Source organism: Prosopis cineraria, unplaced genomic scaffold, assembly GCF_029017545.1.
Source record: "Prosopis cineraria cultivar Desert tree isolate PC_DT_omini unplaced genomic scaffold, ASM2901754v1 PC15, whole genome shotgun sequence".
Taxonomy (NCBI): domain Eukaryota; kingdom Viridiplantae; phylum Streptophyta; class Magnoliopsida; order Fabales; family Fabaceae; genus Prosopis; species Prosopis cineraria.
In genome coordinates this window covers 1,842,871-1,870,825 of record NW_026555346.1, presented here as the reverse complement: position 1 = coordinate 1,870,825, position 27,955 = coordinate 1,842,871, and the positions used below count along the sequence as shown (strand labels likewise).

The 27,955-nt window shown below is 36.7% G+C and overlaps 4 protein-coding genes across 11 annotated transcripts; 2 read left to right on the top strand and 2 right to left on the bottom strand.

Annotated features, from left to right (window-relative positions):
• The first annotated feature begins 147 nt into the window (after positions 1 to 147).
• On the top strand, positions 148 to 4,290 carry LOC129294231 (protein ABIL2-like). 3 transcript variants are annotated; one of them, XM_054932436.1, is made up of 10 exons: positions 148 to 543; positions 1,171 to 1,301; positions 1,522 to 1,604; positions 1,705 to 1,855; positions 2,910 to 3,009; positions 3,163 to 3,258; positions 3,349 to 3,391; positions 3,519 to 3,604; positions 3,735 to 3,880; positions 3,981 to 4,290. In XM_054932436.1, the coding sequence occupies exons 2-10, from the start codon at positions 1,197 to 1,199 to the stop codon at positions 4,161 to 4,163; spliced, it is 993 nt and encodes a 330-aa protein (XP_054788411.1). In that variant the 5' UTR covers positions 148 to 543; positions 1,171 to 1,196; the 3' UTR covers positions 4,164 to 4,290. The 3 variants fall into 3 exon arrangements, with proteins under 3 accessions (XP_054788411.1, XP_054788409.1, XP_054788410.1); XM_054932434.1 differs by having other exon boundaries at positions 3,516 to 3,604; XM_054932435.1 differs by lacking the exon at positions 148 to 543 and adding an exon at positions 553 to 702 and having other exon boundaries at positions 3,516 to 3,604.
• A 1,250-nt stretch (positions 4,291 to 5,540) lies between these two features.
• On the bottom strand, positions 5,541 to 12,751 carry LOC129294229 (uncharacterized). 5 transcript variants are annotated; one of them, XM_054932428.1, is made up of 11 exons: positions 10,616 to 10,813; positions 10,256 to 10,472; positions 9,381 to 9,463; positions 8,945 to 9,045; positions 8,286 to 8,381; positions 8,000 to 8,053; positions 7,288 to 7,436; positions 6,808 to 6,925; positions 6,567 to 6,654; positions 6,176 to 6,401; positions 5,541 to 5,904 (listed from the first exon to the last, which is right to left on the bottom strand). In XM_054932428.1, exons 1-10 carry the CDS (start codon positions 10,719 to 10,721, stop codon positions 6,196 to 6,198), a joined length of 1,218 nt encoding a protein of 405 aa, XP_054788403.1. In that variant the 5' UTR covers positions 10,722 to 10,813; the 3' UTR covers positions 5,541 to 5,904; positions 6,176 to 6,195. The 5 variants fall into 5 exon arrangements, with proteins under 5 accessions (XP_054788403.1, XP_054788402.1, XP_054788405.1 ...); XM_054932427.1 differs by having other exon boundaries at positions 5,544 to 6,051; XM_054932430.1 differs by lacking the exon at positions 10,616 to 10,813 and adding an exon at positions 9,580 to 9,660 and having other exon boundaries at positions 5,545 to 6,051; positions 10,256 to 10,302.
• A 39-nt stretch (positions 12,752 to 12,790) lies between these two features.
• LOC129294228 (RNA-binding KH domain-containing protein RCF3) lies at positions 12,791 to 18,939 on the bottom strand. Its single transcript, XM_054932425.1, has 8 exons — positions 17,922 to 18,939; positions 15,782 to 16,249; positions 15,282 to 15,530; positions 14,718 to 14,954; positions 14,038 to 14,117; positions 13,701 to 13,809; positions 13,131 to 13,257; positions 12,791 to 13,048 (listed from the first exon to the last, which is right to left on the bottom strand). The coding sequence occupies exons 1-8, from the start codon at positions 18,573 to 18,575 to the stop codon at positions 13,029 to 13,031; spliced, it is 1,944 nt and encodes a 647-aa protein (XP_054788400.1). The 5' UTR covers positions 18,576 to 18,939; the 3' UTR covers positions 12,791 to 13,028.
• Positions 18,940 to 22,688: 3,749 nt separating this feature from the next.
• LOC129294230 (protein phosphatase 2C 57) lies at positions 22,689 to 26,653 on the top strand. 2 transcript variants are annotated; one of them, XM_054932433.1, is made up of 12 exons: positions 23,008 to 23,145; positions 23,403 to 23,547; positions 23,670 to 23,798; positions 23,908 to 24,010; positions 24,181 to 24,291; positions 24,481 to 24,560; positions 24,687 to 24,740; positions 25,332 to 25,448; positions 25,531 to 25,585; positions 25,675 to 25,707; positions 25,785 to 25,831; positions 26,369 to 26,653. In XM_054932433.1, exons 2-12 carry the CDS (start codon positions 23,450 to 23,452, stop codon positions 26,487 to 26,489), a joined length of 948 nt encoding a protein of 315 aa, XP_054788408.1. In that variant the 5' UTR covers positions 23,008 to 23,145; positions 23,403 to 23,449; the 3' UTR covers positions 26,490 to 26,653. The 2 variants fall into 2 exon arrangements, with proteins under 2 accessions (XP_054788407.1, XP_054788408.1); XM_054932432.1 differs by lacking the exon at positions 23,403 to 23,547 and having other exon boundaries at positions 22,689 to 23,145.
• The last annotated feature ends 1,302 nt before the right edge of the window (positions 26,654 to 27,955 follow it).

The following is a 27,955-nucleotide window of genomic DNA, read 5'->3' as shown; positions in this document are numbered from 1 at the left end:
TTTTATAAAAAAAATCAAAATTTAATTCAAATTAAAATTCTATCGAGCTAGTCCTTTATCTTCAGGCAACATTATCAAATACTACAAAGCATGGGTCAAAAAGAAGATTAAGAAGGAAAAAAGGCAAAAAAAAAAAAGTAGCACATGAGATTGCAATGGTAAGAACCGGGGCCTGGACTGCACAGGGACCAGGTTCTGCTTCCCAAAGCAGCAGACCCTGCGCTTCTATTGGTATTTAAAAATTCCAAATCAAAATGCTCTTCATTCTCTTCTTCCTTGTGCCTCTCCCTTCCTCCTCCCTTATCGCATCGCTTCCTTCACCGCTCTGCAATTGCAATTGACTATTGAGACTTGCCTCGTCGTTTCCCTTGGTCTAGCCATAATCCAACTCCAAACCGTAAAATTCCTCAACTGCAGTGCTGCTCGCAACGTACACGTCTATCCTGTTCCGGTTTCAAATGGGATGCGGATTTCAGCCAGCCTAGTCCCTGCTGAGCACGAGTCATAGAAGAAGACGGCAAAGCCTAGCAAACGTTGTACCAGGTGACTTTCCGCATTTTCCTTTGAAGCCTCAGTTTCTATCTGATCCCTTCAAACAACTTCGTCACTTGGCATTGGTTTTGAGAAGCTTATAACAAAAAGCAAATCAATTGAGCACCTTAGCTAATTAGGTCTGCTGTTGCAAGTTGTCTTAATTGACAGGTGAGTTCTTGATTCTTTAGTTTCTAGAGACACAGCAACTATTCACCCGATCTCCTCATCGCTTTAAATATAATATTGTTGAAATTTTACATATTTTTTATGCTCTGAGGTTTGAGTCGCAGTCTGGTTTATCTGTCGCGAGTTTATTATGATGTGCGTGTTGGCGAAGATTCGGACAAAAATGAACTTTTTTCTTCCGCAGTTGCTGCGTCAAGAGACTCCATTGCTTAGTTACTTTCGTTTCTGGTATAGTTTATGAAGTGTCGCAGGTCGCTATGATGCTTTCTGCGGCCGATTTTAATAATATGAGCTTTTGGTATCTTATTAGTTGTTAGAGAAGAGGCTGTCTCTTTCTTTTATGTCTTTCTTTCATTGGCGTTTCTTCAGTTGTAGATGCCAACTTTTCTTTTCCACAAACTTATCCTCCCTACTCAAAATTTAAACTTATCTTCATGATTGATGAATAAGGTGGATCTACTTCCAATATTACATTTATGGGTAAGGTTGCAACTTCTTCATCCGAGCCTTTATCTTGCGAGGCTTCCAATTATGATGAGGTCTTCATGCAGCAGAGCTTGCTCTTTGATGATAGTCTGAAGGTATTCTCTACCCTTTACCAGCTTCACTGTCTAATGCACTTAGTTTATTTTTTATGGAAAACTAGAGTGGGTTCCTATGTAAGCTTGAATAAGATGCACTATTCATGACTTATTGATGTTATTTTCCTTCTTGTTTTCTTCACAGCAAAATCCTTAACTAAGTGCTCTATTTAAAAGGAGCCTTTGTTGATTCTCTTGGTTCTTTCATATATGTTTCCAGGATTTGAAAAATCTCAGAACTCAATTATACTCAGCGGCTGAGTATTTTGAACTCTCATACACCAATGATGACCAAAACCAGATGTGAGTTACTTGATGGAGCTGGTATGTATCTATGCTGGTATTAATGCACCATTTATATCCGCCCTTACATATAGTTTTTGGTTGTATCTCTTGATATCAGAGTGGCCGAAACATTGAAGGACTATACCGTCAAAGCTCTTGTAAATACAGTGGACCATTTAGGTTCTGTAACCTATAAGGTGAATGATTTGTTGGATGAGAAGGTTGTTGAAGTTTCTGGAACAGAGCTACGTGTATCTTGTATTGAACAGGTTTACTTCATTTTTTTTTTTTTTACATTCAGCTCAATAAAAGTAAAATTCGTTAAATGAATATTTGAAAGCAATTGGTAGATGAATGTTTCATTTACTATCATCATCCATCAGTTGGATCTTCAACATGAAGTAGGAAAACATTTCATTGCTGGCTCTTTCTTTGTTGACTAATTGATGGTATGGGATGTACGGTAGACCCATGTATTAATATTCAAGTATTATTCATAAAAATCTAAAGATTGCTTCATGATGGAGACTTTGGGAGGATTTGTGTTTCAGCAGTTATGTTAGAAAAGATACAACCTTTAGAAAGTAATGTGAATAAACTACGTGGACCATGGTAGGTTTGCTGATGCCCTTTTTGATAATTGTGGTCAAAGAATAATGACAGTGAAGTAAAATATCAGTGTTAGTGTCAAAGTGAGTTAAAAGTGTGGTGGCTAATACAAATAGATGGCCAAAATGAATGCACGTTTGCCCTGAAATTGAGTGTTTTTGAGGAACACCTAAGTGGGATGAAGGGCTCTCACAAAAAATAGCTATTGAAGTGGGAGAATCAATTCACTTAAGCACCCATAGAGTTGTTCATGCTACTGAGTGTAGGGTTAGGCATCCCATACTATGTTTACGTCAATTGACTGCCCTTGGAGAGCCTACGTTTTGGCAGCTATACTTTGCAGCACTTAACTCGATTTTCTCATTGGTCAAAATTCTTTTTTGGTGACCCTTTTTGGAGTTGCCAACCGCCAATTTTGATACTAATTGAGGGACACTTGTGGGTTGGGAAACTACCTCCCAAAACCTAGCTATTGAAGTTGATGAATCAACATACTCATTTCGTTCTATCTTGGTCTTCATCAATTTCTCTTGTCAAAAGCTTGCTTCAGTTGGTCCTGGCACATGTTTTACTGTTTAAAGCTGAATAGAGACTGTCAGTTTTGCATCCACAGTTGTGGCTTTGAAGGCTGTCCCTCTTTTCCTTTTTTTTTTTTTTTGAAGAGAAATTTTGTATGGGCCGCTAACATTGTTTTGCCTTAATGTGGTATGTCAGAGAATGAGGACATGCCAAGAGTATATGGATCATCAGGGGCGTGTCCAACAGTCACTAGTGATCAGTACCCCAAAATATCACAAGCGTTATATCTTGCCAGGCAAGAACATCTCATATTCTCCTATTATCTCTTGAAATTCTTGCGGGGGGCGGTTTTGTCTGGTTTGTTTTTGTCTTCATTTTACTTCGTTATATATTAGAAGTCATTTCCTGCAATGCTAAATGATTATATTCTTTAAATTCCAATTTTCAGTTGGGGAGACGATGCATGGTCCTAGCCGCCCAAAATCAAAATATGTTGGATGCAGCCTAGCTGTAGATGATGAAGATTGGCATCACTTCAAGAGTGGTATCTATATTCCTCCATGACTTTCTTTCAGTTCTCTAGGGGATGACCTTTAGTTTGAACTTATCTTTTATTTTGATTTGTGTTGTGAAGCTGTACGAGCTACAATCAGAGAAGTCCCAACATCCGCACCGAGGTAATCACTATTCACACATTCTATACATTACTTCAAGGGATTTGTTGGATAATGGAAATCCAGTTTACTGAATTGCATAATGACAATCATGGTATAATTTTTTTTTGTTTTTTTTTTTTTAAAGCAGGAAAGGGCGTTCCCCTTCACCTTCTTTACAGACTCAGAGACCCGGATATTTTTCAACTACTTCCACCTTTCCAAAAAGAGACTCAGGTTATTTATACTCGTCTATGATATGATATTTTATCGTGCATGTGGCTGTTATTGTTACCTCCTTCCTTTCGCGTTTGTTAGTTAATTTTCGCATATGGAGCTATTGGATCAATCTTCGCTTGCATTGCAGAGAAGAGGACAGTTTCACCTCACAGATTTCCGCTATTCCGTAGTGGATCTCTGTCGAGTAGGCCCACAACACCGAAGTCCAGTAGGCCAACTACTCCAAACAAAAGCAGACCAACCACACCAACTCCTTCCATTGAAAGAAGATGGGTGAGTAGCAGCCCCCCCGGGGGGGGGGTGTTTACTTCAATTATGTGGCGCAATCATTGATATACTTAGTTTGATGCCTTTCTTTTCATGTTTGTATTAGTACCCTTCCGACCCTCGCAAATCAGCTTCAATGCGATTATCTGCTGAAAGAGACACAGATAGGGGCAGAGGCGGAGACGTAGAACAGAATCCCAGTAAAGGCAAACGTTTCCTCAAGGCCTTGCTTAGCAAACGCAAGTCAAAGAAGGATGAGATGCTATACACATACTTGGATGAGTACTGATAATTGTACAACCTAATAGAATGCAAGAGGAATGATGCCTTCTGTATAAATTTGGAGATAACTGAATATTTCTTGACATTTTTGTTTTTGCTGTGGTTTTATGGGTTCCATGTCTTTATCTTGATCATTTTATACGTTATTTTCCCCCCGTCCTCATTTCCCGTTATTTTTAACTAATGATCCCGGCTCAGTTTGTCATGATATTTTGACTTTCATCAGTTGTATGAGTAAAAATAGATTATACTCTTCAATATTATCAAGCAAGTTTGGCTTCCATAACAAACCAGATCAACTCGGTCCCAAATTGATAACAGCCTTTGAATTAATCTAATTGTAGAATTTTTGAGTATTCCATGAAATTACTCCGCTTTAAGGTGCTAATTACTCTATAAATACTTCAGAAGGAAAAATTATCTTTAACCAAAAGGTTAACATCTTCTGGGGTGACATTGTGATAAATTTTGACACTTGAAAGGTGATATTATTTCAATAAAGAGTTTAGGGTACCAGTGTTCCTTTTGAAATAGTTCAGAGACAAATGGCCATTAATCCTAAAATCAAATGCCAATTTGCAGAAATTTGCTGGCAGCGCAGTCACGCAACTGAATCAGGCAAATGGTAAAATCAAAATGCTAGTCTGTATATTAGCTCCATCGGGAAATGTTCTAACGTGCATGTGTTCAGCCTGATTCAAAGGATGGACACGTGGAAAGCAATGATAATGAAGGAAAATCTGTTAAATGGAGCAAAGGAAATAAATGACGTGGCAAAATATAGAGCACCAGATCAATTGAACGGTCCAAATTGAGAGATGAACAGCCTTCCCACCTTTGCAGAGGATCCGGATGCGAGGAACGAGATATATGAATCTCAGTATATTCCAGCGGAATATTTGGTGTTTGAAGAGTGATGCGGACTTCTTCATAGAGATATATTATTCGTTGGCATAACAAATAAGCGCGTTCAATGCTCTTTACTCTCTCATCGCAGCAGGCAAACCTAGCTTTTGAAACTCTTCAAGCAAAGGTTACTGCGATCTGGTCCCAGAAATCGTTGTCCTCGACAGGTTCTCTAATTTCATTTTATTTTTTTTTTTTGGGCACCGACGAACGTTTTCCATGATTAATCAAGGAAATTACGCCGTGGGTCAATCGTTTTTACTTTTCTTCAGAGACTTGTGGATGACATGTTACTATTTCTTACCGTTACATTTCATCCTTATCATTTTTCTTCTTTCCAGCTGCGTTTATTTATTGCCAATAAGGTGTAGGCTATCTAAAATCTAACATACATGTTCTTAGCGTTGGTAGCTTCTTGCTCTGTCCATACTTTCAGAATTTTTTTTTTTTTGTAAGACCTGAACCATACTTTCAGAGTTCATAAGATGGATTTGAAGTGATGGCTTTATCTTTTGCTGGACGTGTCATTGGATGTGTTATTCATTCATGCTCATACAATGCCCCTACTCGCAAGAATTGCCCATCCTGATATTTTTCAAATGTATGGCCTAATTTAACATTACAAAACTAAATGCATTCTGAATTTCTGATATACGGCATCATATTATTCCAAGAGCTGTGCTGCAATCTGTTCTTAGATATGACTGATGAAGAGGACAAAAACGAAAGTGAATATATATATATATATATATATATATGTAGGATTATGTAGGTCTGCGCGCAATCAATGGCTGGGGAATCATCCTCTTGTGCAAGAGTGGAGCAACTCCGAGTCCGAGGACCTGAATAAAATTAAGCCAGAAACTTGGATTTCTCCATTGAATAAATGACTCTGCAGGCCCAGCCACATCTTTTTGACCACATCTAAATTTATCTGTCATACTCATCCATCACCTACCTTTTTGTAAAAACTAAAAAGCTTCCCCATTCTGCGGATTAAAATAATAATAATAATAATAAGCGTCCTCATTCTGCCGAATTTTTTTTTTTTTAAAAAAGATAGAAAATTAATGTGACTAATGAGTACCGTACTTTGGGGAAAAAAAGAAGTACCTGCCCACTGAAACATAGGATCATTGGTAAACATCGGAGGGGGAACTTCTAACTCGAACTGGTTTTAAGCTTCCCAGAAGCTTTCTTCCACTTTCAATTGGCAAGACAAGGAGATCAAAGAGGTAAAATAGGCAGAGATACAGTTTTTCCGGTAAGCGACTGATAAATGAGACATTGCTTCCAACTTGAATGTCGGTTTTAAAAGCTAACACCTTCTTCTCTGCCCCTGCAAAATATCAGTGTATATTTTATCACATTAAAAAGGAGGAGGAGGAGGAGGCAAGGAGCTGTTGAGAAACCATAAGTAAATTAGTGGATTGACCATGCTGAAATGCAAAGGTCGGTATTTTTTTTTTTAATTTTAGGGTAAAAAAAAACGCAGATTACTCACAGGAGTTTTTCTTTGGCAAATTACACCAATCATGTGGGTTCATCTTCAATTCTGATGCCTCGATCAAGTCTAGGAGAGCCTGATTGACCTGTAGTTTGCAATTTCCATTTTTTTTTAATCTCCAATGTCATGTAAATAGTGCCAATATTAAGTCTAACGCGAATGTTAAGATCCAAAATGCCAGTTTCACTGTCTATGCAATAACTCAATTCCTTCCACATGATTTACAAGAAAATTATACCTCTTCACTCCTCTCATGGCTCACCAAATGAGCTCCGTGAAGATCTACCATTCTAGCCATTGGTTGCAGCCTCTCTGCAAGTCTTCTAGCGTAATATATCTGGGCTATTATATCATGCCTGGACGTACAGGAAACTTCCAGTCAATTTCAAGTAAAAACTACAAAGTAAATTTTGGTGTGGGTGTCTTTCAAGTTTCAAGCAAAAGTCGCTTTCCATGGTGCACGCATTGCACACTGCTGGCAGAGGCCGTCTATAATTTTTGAAGCGATTAAGCACAACTAGAACTGATCTCAGATCTTGCCGTGTTAAGCAAGCTAATTTTAAGGCCTTTTACTATCAACAAGAAGGAACAGTGATATACATTCAGTCCACCCACAAATGGCAGATTGGCAGGATTAACTATCGCGTGTGCGTGTGTCTAATAATCTGAATCATATTAAGGAGCACCCCATCCCTAACTTTAAAATAAGACTACACACCTGCCATGAATGACTGCAATAGGAAAACCAGCAGATTTGATCAACTCAACCTCTGTTTGAGTAATTTTATGTGTCCAACATGCATAGACTTGGCCCTCAAAACCAAAATTAGATTGCATCCCTGTTGCAGATATACCTTTCACATATTGCTGAAAGAAGCGTTTATTTGAATCATAAATAATTCAAGGTAAAAATTCTGAATAGTAATCAAGGATAGAACTGATTAATCCCTTGATGATGATAACCTAATCACAGGACATCAAAGTTCCACTGTTAATTGTTACATTAAACTTTCACATAGAATCGTATTAAACAATGAAATTGTTAAAAGATGGAAATGTGGTTCTTGTAGTTGATGCATATCATTCTGTTTCATAAACAACAGAGGTCTGCTGTTAATTGTTGAACCACTCGGATAATCCATCAAACTATTAATGTGCTTAAAGGTAGAACTGCGATTCCTATAGCATATGCACAAGCGTTTGTGTCATATTAAGTCATGATGGTGTATGAATCTGCACCATTTAATTATAATGCATTAACTACAACTAGCTATATAAATTCTGTCTTCCATTAAAATTTGTGGTGCATTGCTATTAACTGAAGCAGAAAAGGCTCGCAGCAAGAAAGTAAGAATCCTAAAGCAAAATAAGCACCTGCTTGAAAAATTTTATGCTAATTATTTAAAATGGATTAATTTAATATACCTTACCTGAAATAAGACTGTTCTCCTCTTACTGGTTCCAACATTTTCCTCAAGATATTCCTGCATATCACATATAAAAATTTCACTTATGATTCATCTTAGTGAGATGAACATCAATTTATCTCAAGTCTGTGAAGGTGGAGAGAACAAGACAATGAGCTGAATGACATCAGCAGATTCAGAATCTCTTTACAGTTTACAAGACATAACTACAGCTTCGGTGACTATAACTAGGGAGAAATCTTGTCATTAGGAATTTAGAAAATGATCAGCAAAACCTATAATGTTTTACCTTTGTGTAGTGGGTTTCCAAGTCAACGTCAGCCCTTTCCTCAGGAGTCTTGGCTTTCAAGAAACGGTAAGCTATGGAGAGTGTTTGTCGGTCAAACTGCATAAAGATAGAATAATTGACATAGAATCGGCATGTTATAACTTTTACTAAACAAAAGAATTACCTATTTTGTTATAACAATTGAATGCACTGGTGTGGATGTGACTGAACGTAAATGAGCTTCCTCTTTTGTTTTATTACTTCTTAAGCACTTAATCTCCATAGGAATTTCTTACGCTTAGTAGCACCTAGGAATCAATGTTAATCAACAAATTACTTCCTTTAACCACACTTGTTACCAAACCACGTACCGACATATGATCTACAAGAACAATATACAAAAGCTGCAGAATTCCCTTTTTACAAAGACAGTCCAAATAGAGTTTGATTAATAACAGTAGGATCAGGATAAGGAAAATGTATGCTGAACTGAGTTGATGATTAGAAGTACAAGTACGATGTGACTTCATAATATTACAGAACTACAACAACGTTTCTTGTATAGTGGAACAATTGGAGAATTGTGATCGTATTACAGAAACATCATCAATATTCTTCCAAAAAAAAAAAAAGATCAAGGTATAGTGGTCAGTTTCAAAGGAGCGCTTAAAGAGATATACCTTTGGAAAGCATTCCATACCCCCGCCCGTCACATTCAGCAAAGCCAACGAGAGAACTCTATCAGGCACCAATGCTGCTAGTTTACATGCTATCATAGCTCCTGTTTTAATATTGAGAGACTAATAAAAACCAAATGCTAATCCAGCTTCAAGTTACAAACAGTTACTGTTTTCCCCCTTTGTGAAAGTTCAAATGACAACCAATTCTGTTAAGTAGTAGACAACATACATACATATATCTACCTCAACCCAATTTCAGCACGGCATCTGAAGAGGGTTGAGACTTGAGAATTACTTCAACTAAGCTTGGAGGACACCAAGAATAGAGATCCGAGTTGAGTCATGGTCATCTTAACTTTTTAACCGTGTACAATTTAAAACGCAGATTACTGTTGAAACCTACTCTAGATTAAATTACAGATAATGGATGTCTCACCCATCGAATGCCCAAAAATATGAGCTTTTCTCCACCCTAAATGATCTAATAAAGCTATTGCATCCTTCGCCATTATCTTGCTTCTGCAGTAACAATCACCAAATTTAAGTTAAAATTGATATCCTTCTGCAGCAGAAATTTCATGAAAAAAATCACTAGGAAAAAAAAAGAAAATGGAAAACAAAATCAAGAAAAGTACGTGGTATTCCACAACAACTGAGCCCAAATATGTCTGCCAAAAGCACTCCGTTGGCGGTGGTTTCTCCCTATAAATAATTATCTGTGATACAAAAATATTATCAACTCAAACCCCTCCTCCCCACCTTTCAGCCTTTCTCCCCCAGTCCCCACCCTGGGGTTTAGACAGCTGCAAACAGAAAAGATTGTTGGCATTTCTTTCTCATTCGATGGGGGGAAAGACTCGAAAAGAAAAGCCAAATTTTTACGAAGGATTAAGTGAAACCGAATAGAACGAACTATCAGTAATCTGTTAATTTGTTGTTTTGTTGAAAAATCACTTCTTTTAGTATAGTATGAGGAGTTGCGAGTATAAAGAGATGTGATTGATTTGATTACAAGTTTGTTGTCCTTTTCTCTGTATCGGAGAGTGAACTCTGAAGACTATCAACCATTGCTGCACTTACACGAATTGATGCACAGACAAGGACGACGAAATCCAACTAAATTAATTATAACTAGAGCATATAAACATAATGACACAGATCGACTGAACCAGTGCTTGGATTCCTGAGTAGAAACGCAAAACGAGAATTACTTAAGTAACCACGGCCCATCAAACATAATTTTAATCGCATGAACTTGAGTTGCATGAGATGAAAATGGAAATTTGCTCGAACTTGGAAGCTGAAACTCACGTATAGTCGGACTTTTTGGCAGGTACGGAACTACGACCCATACCGCGGTTATCAAATGCACAGACCTGGATACCATGATAGCTACTCTGATAACTGCATCCGCATCGTTCTTCCGGCGAACTCCAACCGATAGAGTCGGTTTCATCGTTGTTTGACGTGAAGGTTCCCGTCAGTCCCTCGATTTGCGGTCTCCAGGATTCATGTGTCCCGGCCAATCCTGACCAAGAATAGCATCTCCATAGGTTGAGCAACGCAGGAAAAATTGAACAAGGACAATTGACATACGATGGAATCGAACGAGAACAAGGACAATTGCATCTCCAAATGAGGGTAGAAAAAGAAAGGAGTTGATGAAAAGACCTATGATAAGGAGGACTTTGGTGGGTCCGTGACCGTATGTTCTGTAGTATAAATTGATCCCATTGTCAGCGGTGGCTAGCCGCGTTCCGGCGTAACAATATGGCATCGTTTATCGGCGGGTGAGTGTAAACGTGAGCAACAGAGACGAAGTGGATTGCCTTTTGATCGCTCCGTATCGTATTTCAAGCACGGGGAAAGGTGAAGAAGAGCGGAGAGATTTTACAACGTGCATGACGCGCGTTTATGGAGGAGGAGGGAGAACTTGAATGCCAACACGTGGCGGATTGAAAGAAGTTGGTGCCACGCAGGCCAAGAAAAATTATTTAAGATGGTAATTCGTCCTCTCGGCAATGAAATAAAATTTATATTTATATCTAGATTTTGTACTATTTTTATTAAAAATTAAAAATAATTAAGAAATAAATAATAAATAATGCTACATCACACTCGGACACTACATAATACTTTCTCCATAGGATGGTCGGCTCTATGGGGAAGAAGACAGAAATAGAGGCGGTGCCATCCAATGATCCAGAGTCCAGACAAGGCGTTGCTGCTTTTTAATAATAATAAGAAAAAAGAAAATGCCCATTTACCTGAAGAGCTATTTTTTAAAAAAAAAATGTTCTCGAAATTTTAATACTTTACAAATAGCGGGAGATGCGTGAAAATGAGAAGTTTGGATAAAATTGTTACTTTCGAAATCATGAACCTTTCCTCATTGGCTTCAAGGGTAATGAATAGAGGAAAGTGACAGTTACGTCAAGCAACCTCTCAATTCCAATAAAATAAGGCAGTGAACAAATGATGGCTTTTCCTTTTATCTGAGGAGGCAAGATCTGAAGAGGAGGGCGGCGAGAGCCAGGAGATAAGAATGCAAAGATCCAGGCAGCAAGTGAATCGTTGGGAGAAAAGAAAATTCGTTCCACAGGAAAACAACAGATATACAAACATCACAAGCTACCAGCATTATCCAAATCGAGTGGTCAATGTTGGCCCCCTGACAATTCAACTGTTCCTTGTGATCGTGTATCAGATTCCATCACCGTTAGATATTATATTGATATTATTTAGCCATGTATCCCCCCCTGACTTACGCTTCTGATTTTTTTTTAATCATACGAACCAACTGAATAAATTAACCGGGCCAAATTAAAACTCATGCTGAAGTTGAATTGCCGCAAAAAAAAGTGGTTTAAAATTAAAAATATATTACACGTGTAGCAGAAAAAACACGTGACACCTCCAGGTGGGGTCTGGTACCTTCGTAGCTCTGCCAGCATTCTGATTTCCCACATGGCAGGCGGGGGCATCAGGGGTTAAAAAAAAGGGGACTCTCCAGAGTCCAGACTCCAGTCGTCGTTTGAGTCGGAGGCTGTGGAAAAGTCAAGCAAGAGAGAACTTGAGAACGCAGCATGGCAAGGAAAACGAAATGTATGTTTTAGTTTTCAGTTTAGACATGACTAGAATTCAATTGAAAAATTCAACTATTTATTAAATTTGATATACTTTCAAGAACTACTCAAATAGGCTCAAAGTGATGGGCAACGAGCGATAGTTGGAGGGGGAGGGATTAATTCAATAGTCAAAACGCATTGAAAATGAATATTGAAGCTTCCACTACCCCCAGGGCTTGATTTCGTTTACTTCGTTTGCCAAGGCAGAGAAGGATCTCGCGACCCTAGAGGACTCAGAGACAACGTTGCTCTATTGTGAAAAAAATTAAAATATACCGTTTACAGCATCACTTGTGCCATCCTCAGAAGCATTAAATTTTTAATACGGTACTTTGTAAAATATACGGAAATTTCGGTCAAACTACTTGCCCTGCCCAGCCTACAGCCACAGAATCTGCATCGACGCTAAGATATAAGCACATCAAACATGGTACGAAACAACCGTAACTTTATAAAATTCTCTTCAACCTAACATCCCTTGAAGGTCAACAGCAACAAGAACTAGACGGTAAAAGAAAAGTGAAAGCGGTTTTTAAACTCACCGTTTTCCATGACCAAGGAAAATCTTCTGGCGTAGCGTGACTTGAAAATGAATGCGATTTTACTCTAACCGCGTAAAACTGGGCATTTTGCAGAGCTTCTCAAGAAAGTCAGGAAAATTCGTAGCTCAAACTCGATTTGATTTTTATCAAGAAGGGAAAAGACCATCCAGGCAGTGTAACCAATAAATGCTCTTCTGCACTTGCATATTCATGCCGAAAATATCAACACTACAGCAATGTAAAGAAGCTCTTCTGGAGCTACATTTTACAGTGAGGCCCTTCTCCAGGAGAATGACAGCAATCTTGCACGGTTACTGAAACCCAATCGAGCGCATGGAACAAAATGCCCTAGACACTAAATCAATAGCACTATTCTATCCTTTTCATCTAATCAGCTTCAGCTATGTCCATCAATTAGGGGGCATCTTCTTGTGCTGCAAGACATATCGAAACAGACGGTGTTCAGCAAATTTAAATTCAATGCAAGGGTGTTTCAAAACCAAGAAGCATACTCACTGCTCAGAATAAATCCTTGGAGTAAGCTCTGAGCTCTCTCTGCCTGCTCTGGAGTACCAGATATCCGAATAATCTTCTGTGTCTCCTCCGGCCTATCCTCTACAAGTGTTACAGTGGCTCCTGACAACTGCTCCCATTAAAAAACAAGTCAATACGTACATATAGTTTCCAGAATAAATATTCAAGCAAGCAAAAGTTGCTGCAAAATTCATTGATGATTTGGTTTTCACTCGTAAAAGCCAAAAAAGAAGCAACATTACTTTGGGTATAATCGTAGATACACTTTGAAAGTGGATTGCAATTGAAAAAAAAGTTTTTTTTTAAAGAAAAAAGATTAAAAAAAATTAATTTATTTTAGTGGCAAGTTCTCATTTCTAATCTAAGAGGTACTAAAATGTTCGCAAGAGTTTTTTTTTTTTTTTAAAAAAGCCTTGCTGATGTTAGAGGTGAGGAAATAGTATAAAACTAAGCAGGAGTCACGACACTCAATGCATCAACTGTGCGGAATGGGAACAGGTCGTAGCAGTTACCAATTATTGAAATTAGGAACTGAGATTCAGTCATACACACCTCACTTATCTGAGCAAGCTTGTTTTTGGACTTTGCTGTAAGCTTTGGAACTGCGTACTCGGGTATGACCACTTCAAGTGTACTTCTAGTGACAAGCGGTACAGGAATCCTAACCACAAAAACAGAACAGAAAATCAAATTTCAATAATAGAATAAGCCAAACAAACATGTAAATAAATAAAATAGAGGGGTAATGGAAAAATATACAAGTAATGTGAGACCCACAAGTTGTTGCATCATCGCAATAAACATAGGACAAGGTCCTAGGAGTGATTCGATGCTATATTATGCAACATGCCAACATCCCATCCTAAAGAAATGTGAAGGACTCAGTTACCTATTCAAACTGCTCATCACATCATCACGGCGATCACCTTCTTTCTGCTTTCCTGTCTCAGTGCTAGATCCTCCAGTTTCCTTTTGCAAAAGGAGAGTTAAATACATTAAGAAAAAAATGATTGTTCACAATTTGGGGCAAGCTGTCCTCTAAATTACAGGGTACAACTGAGAGACAGGGTAAAATGCATTTAAATAACCATTGCAATAATAAACTACAATTTGATTTTCTTACATCATAATCAGCTATAGATTCACATAAATTCAAATACTTGATTTCCACTAATGTTTATAGAGTAGCTAATTCCTTTTTTTATTGACAACCTAAGCCACACAACTGAAATAGGAATCAATAGGCAAAGATAAAAGCCCAGCTTTCGAACCCACCCAAAGAAAAAGCAAACATCACCCAAAAAACAAAAGCATTTCATTTCATGTAAAAAATTATATATTTTCCATAATAAAAATAAAAAAATCATCTAGTGCCTTTTGTTTCCTGCCAAGGAACTAAACTGCTGAGTGTTGAGACAGAAGTTTCCATGCCATATACACCAAAAAGTTATTTTTAGGGATGGAAAATGAATGACTTATGGATCTCCCAACTATTCAAATATCAGATGAGCCAGGAAGGGTAACATTGAAGAGGGATAAGAAAATTTGTCAATGCATCAAGATAATTACTTTTAAGGGAAGTGAAGCTGCCACAGGTTGAACATTCTGATAGGTTAAAGATGTTTCAGTGCCAGTGTAACCCTCATGAACTGGAGCTATGTTGCTGGAAGAAGATATCTCGGTATTAGGTGCTGAGGCAGATGATGGTGCTGTGTCCCTCTGAAAGAAATCCCTGTACAAATAATTTTTTAGTCTTGATGTCACCTCAAGAATAGCTTCTCGAGCTGCTTTGATCTCACCTACAATCTGTTGAGGACAATAGAAGAGTCATTAAGAAATGAAGAAAGCAGAATTTGAATGCCAGGCCTTTGTTTTGACCTTGAGGAAGCAATGGTTTGGGATCCTGTTTTCATCATATACTGACAATTTTCTACAAGAAGCTATATAATAAATCATTTGTTTAGTAGCTTTAGTGAGGAGAGCTATGTTATGCAAACGCACCATGTCTATTGCTTAGAGAGATAAGATTTATCATTGTTATAAAGTTCAATTTTCATTATTTGAATACAATGGCTAAAGGAATCAAATAGGTGGATATTAATATTAGTGCAGGCAGTAGGTCAAATGACAAACCTGTACCAGCTCATCATGTTTTGCAACACAGGGAGGTAACTGCTCTCTAGGGAGAATTTGAATATTTGTACCAGTGAGTCTACTCATCTCTGACAGTGATACATCTCTTCCATCTAAACATTCAATGTCACTAGATGGAACAAGAAGCCTGGTGGTTATGATGCTGTCACCATCTAGCTCAAGATCAACAATGCGTGTTTGAATATGCAACAAAGCTTCCTGAGCTGGGAACAGCTCATCATCAGGACTCTTGCACAAAATAAAAAGAATAGTTAGAACCTGTAACATGTGAGATATATCACTGTAGCAAACTAATAACAGCAGGATAGATATAACTGTGTGAAGAATACGATGAAAATGCATCAGCAAGGGTTTCATTTACAACTACTTAAGCAGCAAGGGCAAATATAGCCGTGTATCGTCCCATTCACTTTTACCAGTGAGCTTGAGAACGTTCATTTCTAAGACAGCGTACATATAGAGACAGAAAAGGAAAGCACCTCATCTGAAGAAATGGTGATTATCTGCTCATCTGAACCAACCACATGATCATCTACCTTAACATCAACACCAACTTCAGTTTGAAGGAACTCTACAAATTCTTCTGATTCCCCTATAATACGGTCCACTTTGTCCAGTGGACAAAGTATCCGGAAAATGAGGTCTTCACCATAAAGGGGCTGTGCATCATCAGCTACAGGAGGAGCCCCAGGTTCCATTGTATAACCTAATGAAGGATAGCTATTACTTCTTATATTGGCTGTAGATATTCGTGATCCAAAAGTTGCTCCGTCTATAGAGGATCTACGAGCTGCCCCATGAGGTATATAATCATCATCTGGAGGGAAAAATCGCTCTGGTGAATGTGCTCGTCCGTGAAAATGACTGCGGTCACGGTGTTGGCTTTCCCTTAAGCGTGATGATATAAGAACTATAGCATTCTTTACAGCATTTGCATCACCTACAACCTGCACAGGGACAGGCAATATGGTATCATTAATAAAATTGATCTATTTAAAGAGTGTTTCATGAGTAAAATTGAAGGGAAATCACATCGTATTTTACAAATAGTCTTATGTCAGATACATCTTAATTTCACTATATTGATGAAACAGACTCAATAGAGACAAGTAAAACACAAGCGATGCACATCATCATTTTTAAACAGAACGATTGCTCTGTCATAATTATCAATTTAGCATGCATAAATTCAACAAATAATATAAGCAGTTAGCATATAAAGCCTCCTTTTTTTATGACCCAGGAAAAGGTTCCACATGCAGACATCATGTACAATGCTTACACAATCAGAACAAAAAGAAACAAAATGTCCCCAAATGCTTCCAAGTTCAGAAACGGCTGAAAAACCGATAGAGCACAACCTAGCTAAAACATTTTCTTGCGTGAAATAAGATTGCTTGAATATGAGCATTTCATCAAGAAGGAATGATATGAATGGCAAAGTTGGTTTTATCAACAAGCCTATATTGATGGAACTTCTGGGATATTATTATGTTAACTTGAAATACTGCAAGTAACCCAAGGGCAAGTCTCCTAGCTGATGCAGGGTTACTCCCTATGACACAGATAACGTCAACAGTAATAAGCACATCTTTTATCTATCCAAGTTCAACCAAATTATGATAGAGGCACAAGATCCAACACAAAATCAAATGTAGTTGCTAACACAATAAATATAAACCTCTGAAATGAAGCCAATTATCCAGGACATATAATGCTCTGAACTGATAGAAAAAAGAAGAATAGAAGAGAGAAGAATAGACAATGAGAGTATCTAAGAGAAAGACTTCAGTTGATCGTTAACTCTCTTTGCCAACTTGGCTTACAACTCCTACTGGACCCCAAACACATAGTCCATCTGATAAACGATGAGAATAGAAAGAAGAAAGTACAGAGGAGAGAAGAATAGACGATGAGAGAATCTGAAAGAAAGACTTCAGTTGATCGTTAACTCTCTTTGCCAACTTGGCTTACAGCTCCTTTGAACCCCAAACAGATAATTTATCCCAAAAAAGAGAAGAAAGAAAGAAAAATTGCCTTCTTATAACAGAATAACAGAACAAACTACCTATACTAACAACTAACCACCGAACTACGGATTCTCTCTGCAAGATTCTTCCTTATGAGAGAGATTCCAGAAATACACATTTTCGTTCGCTGCATTCAATCAAGGCAGGAACTGAAGAAAGAAGGTCACATAGTTTTGAAGCTGAATATTGTTCCACCTTTCCAGCTGAAAGAACAAAGTAGTTTCAAATGCCATTCATAACGTCGCTAAAATCAGCCAACGATTAATAGCTCCTGCCTTTCCTCGTTAATTTATGAGACGCCGTTATTTTTTAGCGACCAAAAAACGAAGAAAACAGAATAGGAATGTGAGTGTGAAGAGGCCATCCTATTAGGGGAATAACCCATTGTCTCTTGGGTTCTACAGTCTTGGTTAACCATCCGTAAGCAAAAGAACTTCCATGAGTGGCCAAATCAAGGCGGAGTCCATACTGAAATTTCAGCGCAGCAGGATGCATTTTTCAAAAACAAAATACTTAAACTCAAAGTTCGACACTCAGCATGCATATGATTTAAGAAAGTATCAGATGAAAAGTTCCAACTCTCTTGCACCTGAACAATTTCCTCGGACATGGAAACACAACGAGGTAGATTGTGATCTCTAGGGAGTATCCTAATCTGTGTCTTGGTCTCGATTCTCATTTGTTCAATAATCTTCCCTCCTTTGCCCAACAAACAACCCACATGCATTCTGGACACCACCAGTCTAGTGGCGACTCGGCTACTGCTACCGCTTCCTCTGCCTCCATAATCCTCCTCCTCTTCGCCAATCCCAAACGCAGCATCGCTCTCAAGAATTCTCTCATGAATCAACAACAAGGCCTCCTGCGCCGGCGAGAACGATGGCATTCGGCCTTCTGGGTCTCGACGGCGCGTGTCAGAAATCTCAATGATTCGCTCCTCGTCGCCAGGGATCAGCTCGTGCACGTTGATCCACGCGCCGGTGTGTTGTCTAATAGACTTTATAATGCTGCCTGACTTGCCAATTACTCCACCCGCCTTGATATCGTGGCACAAAATGCGGTAACTTGTGGTCACCATTAAGGACGAGTCTTGCGCCTTAGGGCGAGCACCACTGCCGCCACCGCGATGGCGGTGGGCACTACTTGCGTAGTGGTGATTATACCGAGGTCTGGTCCTAGCCAAGGTCTCTGAGTCGTACTCTTGGTCATAGTAGTAGTTCCTCTTAGATCTAGACCTCTCCATCTCAAACTTGGAAGTTCAAACTTCAAACTTCACAACTATTGTTTAAAGGCCAAGGAAATTCAAGCTGTTCCTGTATGCAGTTGGAAATATCCAGGCATTATTGCCGGGGAAATTTTAGGTCCAGAGGCTTTGATTATCCATATCCTTGTTCGTCTAAAACTAGGGCTTCCAGGGAGATTGATTACTATGTGCAGTCTCAGTTTATCGTTAGGGTATTTCCGATGGGTCCACCAGGTAGTTCCGAAATCTTGAAGGGTCGGAACCCTAGAGAAGAACGCAGAAGCCCCAACAGAAAGAGCCTCTGAAACTTGAAGCCGTGGGGGAAGAGATCAGCTCGAGACTCTTTGGTTACTTCAGTGTTTCGTACTGGCATATATATTATATAGTATATCTAAGCTAAAAAGCAGTCAAGATGCGACAACGTTTCCACTCGGCTTATACACCGTACATTTACAACAAGGGCAATCTATTTCTATCCCGTGAGATTAAATATGGATGATGAATAATGTGCTTTTTTTTTAATAAAAATTATATTCACTTATTAATATATTGACGGTGATTTTTAAAAGACAATAATTGATCGTACAATGGGAATTTAACACAGCATTTAATTTGGCTTGTGAGTTCAGGGTTCCACATCATTCGCAAATTGCTTGCACTCAGGTGCAACGGGGGCTTAGTTGGCCAAGAAAAGTGCAATGAGGGCTTTTTGCATATCAAACCTAAACCGAGCTTAAGCTAACTGCTCTGCGAATCACGTTGGCAAATAATTAGATTAAGGATTGGTATAACATGACTTCCTAAATTTTTCTCTACTTTTCTAATCCTATTTACTAATACTTCCAACATATTTCACTAAAAATAAAAAAATTTAAAATTTATTAACCCTAACTATAAATTTAATAATTTTTTAATTTTACCTCTATTAAGTATATATATTTTAATAATATATTTTTCTCTCTAACATTCAATTAATGTTAAATAAAAAAATTTGTCATAAAAATTTAATAAGGTAACTTATAAATAAAATAAAAAAATTTGTCCTGTAAATAAAACCAAAGAGAGTAATTATACTTTCTCAAGTCTCTATTATAGAATGCTTTTTAAAAATATTATTTGATCCTTAATATAAGACACCTTATGAGATATTTATTAGGTTTTTAATATTATTTTTATTTAAACCCATTAAGTGCAATGAAAGATGTAATGTAAATTTAAAAATTTTGCATTTAAATGTAAATAAAATTGAAAGTTTATTGTATTTTTAAATAAAATTAATGATTTAACTATTCCTTATTGATTTAAAAATGTCTTACAATAAAAATTTGAGAGAGTATAATCTAGCCCTTTCATTTTAAGTTGAGTCAAGTCATACATTATACATGTGAGCTACTGCCAAGCTACACTTTAAATTGCTCTTTAGAAAATTGAAATATTAGTTGTTTTATTTTTTCTTACATCTCTCGTGTAATAAATAGATTTTTTGTCATGCATTTTCTTAATTTTAATTAAAATCTTAAATTAATTTTTGAAACTCAATATTATAAATAAAAATAATAAATATTTTTAAGTTTTTTTATTACTTGTATGTATTTTCTTGTTAAAAATAATAATGGTTGAGAGTTGAGACGTGAATACTAAATATGAGTACATTTTTTAATAAAGATTTAATATGGTAAAAGTGAAAATGAAACCCACCCATGGAAAGATTTAATGTGGTACAGGTGTAAATGAAGCCCACCCCACAGGCACCTTTAACTCTCATGAATGTGTTGATTATGAAATTAAAAATACGTTCATGTTACAAAACAAAAAAAGTGCAATAAAGATTACAAAATTACTACTACATATTCTTGTACTTGTAAATTCTTTATCGTTGGTTAAAATTAAAAAATAAAAACTCTTTATCACTTGATAAAGTAGGTTTCCATCAGTGACGATCTTAAATATATTTGAAGATAGGCAATTACCCTCCTTAATCTTGTAATGTTTTATGTAAGTATGAATTGGGTTTTTATTTGCCCCCACTTATATGTTAGTTCTGAACCTAGTAAATGAGAGAAGAACAAGGGAAATGGAAGAAAGATTAAGAGAGAAATGACAATCATACAGATCTAAGTGAGGGGTCAAGATGCAAAATTTGTTAGAGGGAAAGAAAGTATAATTGGTTTGAAGTTTGAATTTGAAATATTAGGAGGGGTGAAATTGATGGTGAAATCATACAATTTTTAAACATTGGGTAGTGAGCAGAGATAACTGAGATTTTAGAATAATTGAAGCATCGTGAGTGATTAATTTTTATGGTGACTTTTATTTAAAATTATTTAATTCTTATACTTTTAGTGGAATCATTTATTTTATTTTAAATTTTTTATAGATTTTTACTAAAATCATTTGCATAGTTTAAAATAATTTTGATCTTCATACATCCAACTCGTTTTTTTCTTAGCAAATCAAGTTGTTATATTGGGAGGGGTTTCATTAATTATTATTTAAACAAATAGTCAAAATTCACTCTTGCATGTATGATAAAATATAGTTTTTTTGGTTCTGCACATTGGCAAATTAAATTTCATTATCAGTGAAGTATATATAATTTGTTACACCAAAAATTTGTTTTGCCCCCACTAGCCCTGGGTCTTAGATCCATCACTGCTCTCGATCGAAGTTTTTTCTTCTTTTTTTTATCTTAGCACAAAAAGAAGGCTAAGACTCGAGGAGAGAGCAAAAGAGACTAATCTCTCGAAGTTAGCATACCTTGGCCGCATGAATTTGTGAGCCGTGAAAGAGATCACATGATTAGGAATTGATGACATCCATTCCGATCATATCACGAGTCTCTCCTTAACCAGTGATCACACGCGTCACTTATCTACCAATATGGCCGTAAAATGTTTCTCAAACACGTAGTTAATATTATAATCTCTTCTCCAATTTTAAAAACTTGGTGGATCCTGTTGTTAAAATGAGATATGATGTGTATTACTTGTGTAGTGTTCAAGAATACTATAGTCCCATGTCCAAAAGCCTAACAAAAAAATATAAGTCATATATGTTTTTTATATAATTATTTATTTTTTAAAAATATATTGCACCCTGATTTCGGTTCCAGGCTCCGCGAATGGGGCCAGGAATCACAGCCTAGTTACAATAACATCGAGGGAGCGAGCTCCATGCTATACCCCAACTGAACTGTGGAATGGAATCAGCTCCCTAGTCAGATTCATATTTTGCCACGTCAGCTTCTGTGGGTCCTCCCTCTGACCCATCTCCCTCACTGCTCGTCACACACTTGTCTGTCGCAATTTACATTCCACACCTCCTACCAATCACCATGTGCTCCTTGCCACTCTATTCCCGCCTCTGTCTAACTTAAAACAACATCTTATTTATAAAATATTTATGTAATCATGATATTATGTAAAATTAAAATCAAGAGTTTATACTACTCCCTCTTGCTTCAAATATTCTTTTCATTTAAGGTTTTGCAGATAGCTTAAGAATACTAATTACTATAAAATATTATTCCACGCAGACTAAATTATTTTTTATTACAGTAGCTTAAGGAGAGAAAGAGACGTAAATGTAGGTAACTAGATAAGAACATAATTTTTTTTTGATAAAGTAGATAAGAACATAATTGAAATAAGAAAACTTAAATGAATAAACGAACTGAAACGAGGAAGCATTATTCATGCACCATTTAATTATTACATTTTTTTTTTTTTGATATCTTGTTCAGACTTTTAATAGTGGATCATTTGCACCGGTGCTTCATTCCTTGTTGAAGATTCTCTTCGTTATATATATAAAAGTAACTTTTTAGAAAGAATTCACTATTCAACTTTATATAAAAAATATATCATTAATTATGTTCTTTTAATTTTAACTTTTATAATTTTCAACAAGTGATAAGAGTAAATTAAGAAATTTAATTTATAGTCAACATCAATAATTTAATCATCTCTTTTTAATTTTAAGGGGACTGTTAAAAATCATTTATAAATAATACAGTTTTCAAAACGAATTTAGTTTGTAGAGTGTCATCAGGCAAGCTTGGCGTACAATAGAAAAGGTGTCGGGACAAAAAAGTACGTGGATTTAGTACGCAGGCTTATCGCTTGAAGCTTGTGAGGAATCCCATCTCATCAGATTCAGAGAGAATTCGGGCCACTAAAATAGCTTGAGGCCTTCGACACCTCGCTTATCCTCCACAGCCACCATCTCAGCTTCGCTCTTGCCTACGCTTCTCCTCTCTAATGGCACTGTCAAGCCCACACATCCAAAAATTAGTCTTAACCAAACTCCATGGCTGTTCCACCTCCAATATTAGTATTCGCAGAAACAGCGTCGCCAATACGAGCAGAGGCCGCTGTTGCTCCGCCATAGCCATTGATGCTCCGTCGTCTTTGTCTGACGTGGCAGGCATCCGATGGGGATCCATTGCTTTGCAGGGTCTTCGGGAAGAGATGGAAGATGACATTATTGTTCGTCCTGATGGCCTCCACGGCTTCTCTTTCGCAGCTGTGTTTGATGGCCATGGAGGATTTTCGTCCGTCCAGTTCCTCAGGTTTTAATTTCATACCTTTCTACAAATTTCAAAGTCTTCCTGCCTGTTTGTATGCCTGTTGTATCATATCATCCCCTTGATGCCGTAGTAAAGTTAAATTACTCTATCGATCCTCAAAGTTTCGCTGGGCTTTAAATTTTTCTCACGTTTACATAAATTTCATTTGAATTCTATCATTAAACTTCCATTAGTCTGCAGTTAAACCAATCTCGCTTTATTTTAGAATTTTAGACATGCATAATTCATGCCAATAACAGGGATAAAAAATATATGATGGAGGGAAACCATTCGCGTGTGGCATGTGATGTCACCTAGTTTGCGAGCATTAGTGAGTAAAATGATATCCTGGTCTTATTATGCTCCCGAACCTTACACTGTTTGGATCTTCAGTGTGGGACCACGGTTAGTCTTGCTTTCTGTAATATTTTACTACAGTTGAATTCTTCCCATCAAACCTTTGTTTGCAAATCCAGTTACCTCAGTCAGCCCTTACTCTGAATTGTTGGCTTGTGTTCCAACTACAGGGATGAACTTCATAAGGAGTGTCTTGCAGCTTTACAAGGTGGATTAATATTGGATAGGAAAGATTTCGAAGCCATTAAAGCAGCATTACAGGAGGCATTTGTCAATGCTGACACAAGTTTGTTAAAACGGTAAGCCATCACAAAAATCTGCCAAGATGTTTATACTTGAGCAATCTCTATTTGATTGTAGATTTGGTATTAATGCATTGAAGGTTTAGAAAGTGTTTCACTTTTAAAGGCTTGATATGAATGGAGATGAAGATGAATCTGGCGCTACAGCAACTGCAATGTTCATTGGAGATGATATGCTGCTCATTTCACATTTAGGAGACTCATCTGCGGTATGTGTTAAACATCCTTGTGGATGTAGTGCTTACTTGCCTCATCTGAATTTAGTTCTTGATGGAAAGAAAAATATTTTTCAGTCAGTTTCCGAGCAGTTTAGAGTCTCCTGGGAACTGGAAGTGTTTTGGATTATATAGTTTTAATCCAAGTTCGCTTGTTGGTGCAGGTTCTAAGCCGGTCTGGTAGAGTGGAAGAGCTGACTAGTCCCCACAGACCATATGGGAACAATAAAACCTCTCTTCAAGAAATTAAAAGAATCAGAGAAGCAGGTGGATGGGTGTGTTTTCCTTGTTCCTTTATTTTCCCCCCACATGTTTTGGCCAATATTTCAGTATTATATTGACAACTTAAGACGTTAACAAAATTGAAGTTTGGAAGGGCAAGTAATCGTGTCCTGTTTCATTTTTTAAATTGGTGGCTGAAGAAACTGCATTTATGTAATATAATTTTTTTGTCTTTTCTGTAGATTGTCAATGGTAGAATTTGTGGAGACATTGCTGTTTCTCGTGCATTTGGGGATGTAAGGTTCAAAACAAAGAAGAATGAGTATGCCCCTTCAACTTTGTATTATTTGTTCGGTTATTAAGGCGCTAATTTTTTTTTTTTTTTTGGTAAATAACGTTCTATTGCTTAATGTGTTCCTAATGGTTATCTGCCTTTTGCATGTGGAAGGATGCTGAGAAAAGGGGTCGAGGAAGGAAGATGGTCAGAAAAATTTGCTTCTCGGTTGGTAATCTTATACATGTCTTATCTATCATTCTTTAGTAGGACGATTGTCTCTCTCTCTCTCTCTATATGTATTGGTGACAAAAAGAAAAAACTATTACATTTGGTTAGACGATAAATCCTACACGCAGGAAGATGAAGATGACAAAAATTGAATTGCTACTGTTAACCTGTTCAAAACTCTTAAGCCTGGTCTCTGCTCTTATAATCCTGATTCCATGCATAAGAATGATTCAAAGCTGCATTTTATTCGTCAAATGCTGAGAAATGACTAGGATGGCCACTAACTTTGGTGTGAATTAAAATTTGTCAGCCCAAACATTCAGCTTCTACCTTGGGCTATCGTTTCAAATTGTCTCATCAACTGAAAGTTCGTGAGAAAAATATCTTTACAGTTTTCAGCTTTGATCAATTAGTTAGGGGACACGAGCTCATTCTGCTGCAAACATATAGGACAAGTAACTCAAGTTTTGTTCCTTTTTCTTTTTGCTTGAATTGTAACATCATATTTAAACTCACTAATTAAAAGATTTCACCTAATGCAATTCGGGTACAGTGATTTTTTTTTTTTTTTTCAATAATGTTTTCCAGTGTACAGCTCAACAGAGACTTGGTCATTGCATGCCCTGATGTTTATCAAGTGCATCTTGGCTCGGATGCAGAATTTATAGTATTGGCATCTGATGGCTTATGGGACTACATGAGCAGGTCTAAGTTACATAAATGGTCATTTTCTTTTTAAGGTTTCTTAAGAGGAGAAATCACCTTCCCCTTCTTCCTACCATTTCAGCTCAGAAGCAGTTTTTTTTGTGAGGAATCAACTTCGAGAGCATGGTAATATTCAGGTAATGTTAACAACCATTGCACTTGCACATATGCACGTTTATGAGGCCACTGATGGCGCAGCAATAACATTTGCTTTTTCTTATTTCAGCTAGCTTGTGAATCTCTTGCCCAAGCAGCTCTGGTAAGTGTTATAAAAATTTGAGTTGAAAATTTACCAGTTTTAGTTTTAATAATAACAGATAACTGTATATTTTGCAGGATCGACGCACACAGGATAACATTAGCATCATAATTGCTGATTTAGGGTATGGGTTTTCTCACCAACACATGACCTTGATTATCAAGTTTTAGTTAATTACCTTAGAAAACCTATATCAGGGACAGTAGAATATCAAATTCATAAATTGAATCAGAATCTGTTTGATTTATAGAATATTACATTTTTTTCCATTGTCAAAATATTTCTCAGGCAGAATATATTAGAATGTAATTTGGAGCGTTTAAAAAAATTGTATTAGCGGAACTCTTGCAGAAGTGCTATACTCTAATGAGGTCAGTTAGGAGAATCAGTTATTGTCAACCAAATCATCTGGAATAGGGATTTTTTTTCAGAAAAAAATTTACGCAAAATTCGTTATGTTTATCATCATGTTTCTGATGAAGATTTGTACACTTGCACGAATTTTTTTGAAATGTCATGTTTATTTTGGAAGTGTTCAAAAATAACCTCATCTGATGTTTTTGCTTCAGAACGTAGGTACATAGTAATGAACAATTTTTAATTTTTCACTGTACTTAAGTTCTAGCACTTATTTTATTAATTACTGTTGTAATTGGAATAGGCGGACAGACTGGCAGAACTTGCCGCTTCAGCGGCAAAACGTTATTTACGAGGTGGTCCAGGCTTTAGCCACTATTGGAATTGTGTCACTTGGAATTTGGTTCTCATCTCAGATTTTATGAATTGAAACGGATTACTAGTAATGTATATAAACAGACACATAGAATCTTAGACTTCTTGCCTGTATAAATCTAATTGTACATCTCACTTCTTGAAATCTTCTTGGTTTACTGACGCGCGGCAACATTTTTATACTCGTATGCTAAAGTTCAGTTATTGTTTTGCATGTGTGGACATTGTTTTGACCCCACGCTTCTGTAATCAAGTCTTCTCCACCTAGGCTGTAGCCATCAACTATCAGATTATTTTGTTCAAGCCAGATTTCTCCCAAGATATTTCATGATACTAGAACTTTTAGAATAACAGTTTAGTAATCAGTACATGTTTTGCTATAATGAATCTTTGGAGGTAGCTGTAGATTTGTATTATTCCAACCTCCCGAAAACTATTCTATCCCCAGAGCTCTTTTTTTCCCCACCTATTCTTCTGATACGCGGCCCTAGAAGATAATGCCTCTTCCTGCCATTGTCAACTAGGATTCGAAGGCAAAGAACATCTTGTATTGCCTCTTTATAGTCGCGCGTAGATAATTTGACTAGTAAGTCGAGATCTGAATATAGAAGCTTGATCTTTTCTTCTCAGCTTGAGCATTAAACAGTCAATATCGAGCTTCCTGTAAAATTTGAAACCAGTAAGAAAATCAATTTACTAGATGGCTTTTATGAAAATCAATTTCCATTTTTTTCAAGGTTTTGACACCCTAAAAATAAGACGACCCCTCGGCAATTTACTTGCACCGAAAAAAATAGCAACGACCTAAAAATAGTCAGTTTCTTTTTTCTTTTCTTAAACAAACATGAGATTCCAATTTGTGGCATATAAAATGTTCCATCCCGTGATAACTTTGATGAGAAGAGTTCCGACAATATTTTATAAAAAAAATTATTTCATTTGAAAAATGGCCCAAGGACAAAAAATTGGAAGAATTACTTCAAAGTTCTACACAATACAATTATTTAGTTGTCATTTTTCTTTACAACTTGTTAAATTTTTTTTAATTAAGTATACTTAAAGATAATCTACTCATCAAAATAATTTAATTCATCTGATTAGATATATATCAAACTTTATATATTTATTATTTATCTTTTAATTCTCATATATGAGACTTCTTTTGTTTTTTTAATATTTTTTTATTGCTTTTTTCTTTCTTTTGTTTTTTTAATATTTTTTTATTGCTTTTTTCTTAATTTTCTTTTTTTGTAGGTTTGGACTTATGCTTTTTTTTTTAATCTTAAAGACACCAAATTTATTTAATTTTTTTTTCCTTCTTTTCTCAATTTTTTTTGTGAATATCCTAATCAATTAACTCTTGGTATTATATTAAATTTTTTTATTATGCATCCTTAAAGATAATTTGCTCATCAAAGTAAGTCAAGTCATTTCGTTACGTACAGGCCAGGCTTTTAACATTAATGACCTATCCTCCAATTTTCAGATCAGGGACTTTTTCCCCTCCTCTCAAATA